General features: G+C 30.5%; 1 protein-coding gene across 1 annotated transcript; it reads left to right on the top strand.

Moving 5' to 3' along the window:
- The first annotated feature begins 424 nt into the window (after positions 1 to 424).
- LOC131613062 (transcription repressor OFP15-like) lies at positions 425 to 2,025 on the top strand. The gene has a single exon (XM_058884779.1). The coding sequence runs from the start codon at positions 574 to 576 to the stop codon at positions 1,417 to 1,419; it is 846 nt and encodes a 281-aa protein (XP_058740762.1). The 5' UTR covers positions 425 to 573; the 3' UTR covers positions 1,420 to 2,025.
- Positions 2,026 to 3,418: the final 1,393 nt, after the last annotated feature.

Genomic DNA, 3,418 nt, shown 5'->3' with positions numbered 1-3,418 from the left:
AACATGTTCAAACTCGTGTCTCTCTAAACGTAAATAAATAAGATATTTCACATTCGAACATGCGTCCTTGCAATCTAATATTAATGTCTCTGAATATGAATTCAACTCTCTTCAAACGTGAATAAATAAGATATCGCAGATTCAAGCATGCATCTCTGCAATCTGATGTCGATGTCTCTATATATAACTATAAAATAAACAGGTTTTTAACTGTTAAAAATATATAAAAAAAATTGTTTTATTCACATATGAATAAAAAAAATGTTAAAAAATATAATTTTTTTTGGTATAGTCCTAGCATTTATTTCTAAGCCTGTAAAAATTAAATAAGAAACTACTGTATGGTGACCCAACAAGTTAATGTACAGTTTTCCAAATTGTCCCACCTCATCTTTAAAATCTTCCCCCCATCTGACTTGCCTTTAATGCCCTCAATCCAACTTCATTACTCATTCATTTCTTTCTTCTGCACCTTCAAATTTTCACTTTCATTTTGAATTCAATCCACATTTACTCACTTACCTTCCTTCTTAAATTCAATCAAACAAAAACAAACCCAAAAAAACCAAAAAAATGATGAAGAAAAAAACACTGAACCTCTCTTCTCTTCTCAAAAACACAGACCTCAAATATTCATCTTCATGGCCATGGCCTTATTGTCACCAACCAAAAACACTTTCTTTCAGAGCTGAAAATAGTAACCAAGATGACATTAACACCACATTCAAAATCATCAACTCAGCTTACTTGGAGCCTTCTGAATCTCTCTCTCCAAAAGCTTCTTCTCTTGATGAATCCTCAGGAAAAACCGATTCGACAGAACCCGTTATTCGCGGGTTACCGTCTGATCGGTTTTTCTTCGAGCCGGATGAGACTAACTCCATTTTAGAAGCTAATAATAAAGCTGCTGTGCATAGTGAAAGTGAAGCTACTCAAAGTTTACCATTCAAAGATAGTGTTGTGTTGTCCATGGAATCTCAAGATCCTTATGTGGATTTTCGAAAGTCTATGGAGGAAATGGTGGAAGCTCATGATGTTAAGGATTGGGAGTGTCTTCAAGGGCTATTGTGTTGGTACTTGGAGGTCAATGAGAAGAACAATCATGGCTATATTGTTGGTGCTTTTGTTGATTTATTGGTTGGTCTTGCATTTGCTTCGACTTCATCGTCGTTTTCTTCTTCGTCGTCTTCGTCTTCTCGTTCTCCTTTTTCTCCTTTATCCTTTTATAGTTCTTCTTTGTCTTCCTCTTATTGCACTCGGTGTGCTTCGTGTTCCGCGGCTCGCGAAGAAGAGATAGATACTCCTAGTTCTTCTTTGTTGTTAGAACAAGTTAGAGAGGAGACAGATGACGAAGATGAAGTAGAAGCTTCAGTAACTGAAGCTTCAATTTCATCGCCGTCATCATCAAGTAGTCATTGATTTAAGGTGAAGCAAACGATTTTAATTATGTATAACTCGTAGTGCTAATAGTGTATTATAAAGTAAAATTTTTTGTTTTATGATTTTTCATATTTTATTTGATTTTCTTTTTATTATGGGATTCTCTTACGATTCAAGATTCATCGCATTTATTTAGTCAAACATGTTATATTTCAAAATCAAAAAAAAATATGGATTTTTAAATTGTCTAATCTTGATTGAATAATCACCGAATAATGTAATGAATGTGTGAATGTGAACCGTAAACAATCCAATTTTTTTTTTTGCACTAAGTGTGTTTGAGTTTGTGTTAATGAAGGTCACACGTGTGGTAAAAATGCAAGCGTGTGAGGAAATATGTGAGCTAGGTACTTGAGATGGTCACTTTCTATTTGCTTTCAGTACTGAATGTGAAGAAAAAGATGTGGAAATTTCTATTTTTGTCATAATTAATTATGTCATGTCTACATTTATGTATAGTCATAATCTTATGTAAAAATCTGTATAGTTATTTTTTTTTTGGTAGCTAAATGACAGCAAATCCTCAATTGCTTTCATTGAGACAGACAGTGTATCCTCTTTCTCATTTTGAACATTGTTTTTCATAGGCAACATGACATTATTTGTAGAAATTAATAAATGTACTATTTTATTATGAAACATGTTAGATTGTTAGGTATGTGTTTTGCTTCAACGGCATTCTATAATTTATGACATACATAGCTAACTTATAGCTTGATGCAAAACCAAGCTTTCTCAGATGTCTTACAAATAATTAAATAAGGGAAAGGTATTGCCAAATGGAGACAAAAAAAAAAAACAGAACTTTTACATGCAATTATGGACTTCTAAGTTCTAAGTTTGTTTATTTTTCTGAATATTTTTTATTTTATTTGCATAACCACTACCATAACCTTGATTTTTATTATGGGTCGTCACCAAGATCCATGACAAAAGATTTAAAAATCGAATTTCAAGTGAAAAGACATGTGAAATAGATTGACTTTCACTTTGATTAGAAGCAGACGATTATGTCTTTTAGCGCATATTAATTATCGTCCAATTCAATCAGATAGATGTCAGCACATTATATTGCATCACTCACGAATGATTTTAGCAACTCTTGATTTATAAAAGTAAAAACACACTATTTCAAAGATTCAAATTTATTCTCACTTTTACATTATTTTTTATTTTTTTATTGACTTAAATATTAGAGTATTAACTTTATAAATCTGCACCATTTCATCGCATCAAAAATATTGCTCTATTGTTTCTTTTTTATTTTTAGTTCCTAAACAAATAGTTATATATATTTAGACAATTTAATAACCTTACTAAATAAGGTTGAATATAATTCATAGTTATTAAAACACTTGAATGCATAAACAAATATCATGTGAATTTGAAAATAACTAGTATAAAAAATCATGTGATTTTGAGTAAATAAATCACACGTGTAGTTACCCTAGAAATGTGACATCCACCATTGGATTGATCAAAGATGAAAATATGGGAGAGATGAGAGCCATTAGTTTTGAAATTATGCCGTCATTATCAAATGATGGGTACAAATCCAGCTCAGAAGTATTTTGGCATATGGTCCTATGCATCTGCAACAAGCAGCAACATTATCTATATTTCTTACCACTTGAGTTTTCAAAAATATTGTCTTTATATATGTCTCTAATGTTTTATGTGTCTACTTAATTTGGAATTTAATTCTTGTTTTTGAATCCAATATCTATCTATCTCTGCTTACTGGAAGATTTAGAAATGGTACAAAAACCTGTCACTGAATTCAGCTTTGCATTGGTTAACTCAATTACTAAAGTCAATTTTACTGAATATATTTTTTTTACAAATTTTCCAATATTTTTCAATTTATATACAATTTTTTTCTTCTTTTATTTGTACCTTCTACTTAATATTTACAATACTTTTAGTTTAATATTTTATATTTATATTTTATTTAAGAGTCTCAATTAAACTGATAAGT

Source organism: Vicia villosa, linkage group LG6, assembly GCF_029867415.1.
Source record: "Vicia villosa cultivar HV-30 ecotype Madison, WI linkage group LG6, Vvil1.0, whole genome shotgun sequence".
NCBI lineage: Eukaryota > Viridiplantae > Streptophyta > Magnoliopsida > Fabales > Fabaceae > Vicia > Vicia villosa.
The sequence above is the reverse complement of the archived record's forward strand: the minus strand, read 5'-3'. Positions and strand labels throughout refer to the sequence as shown.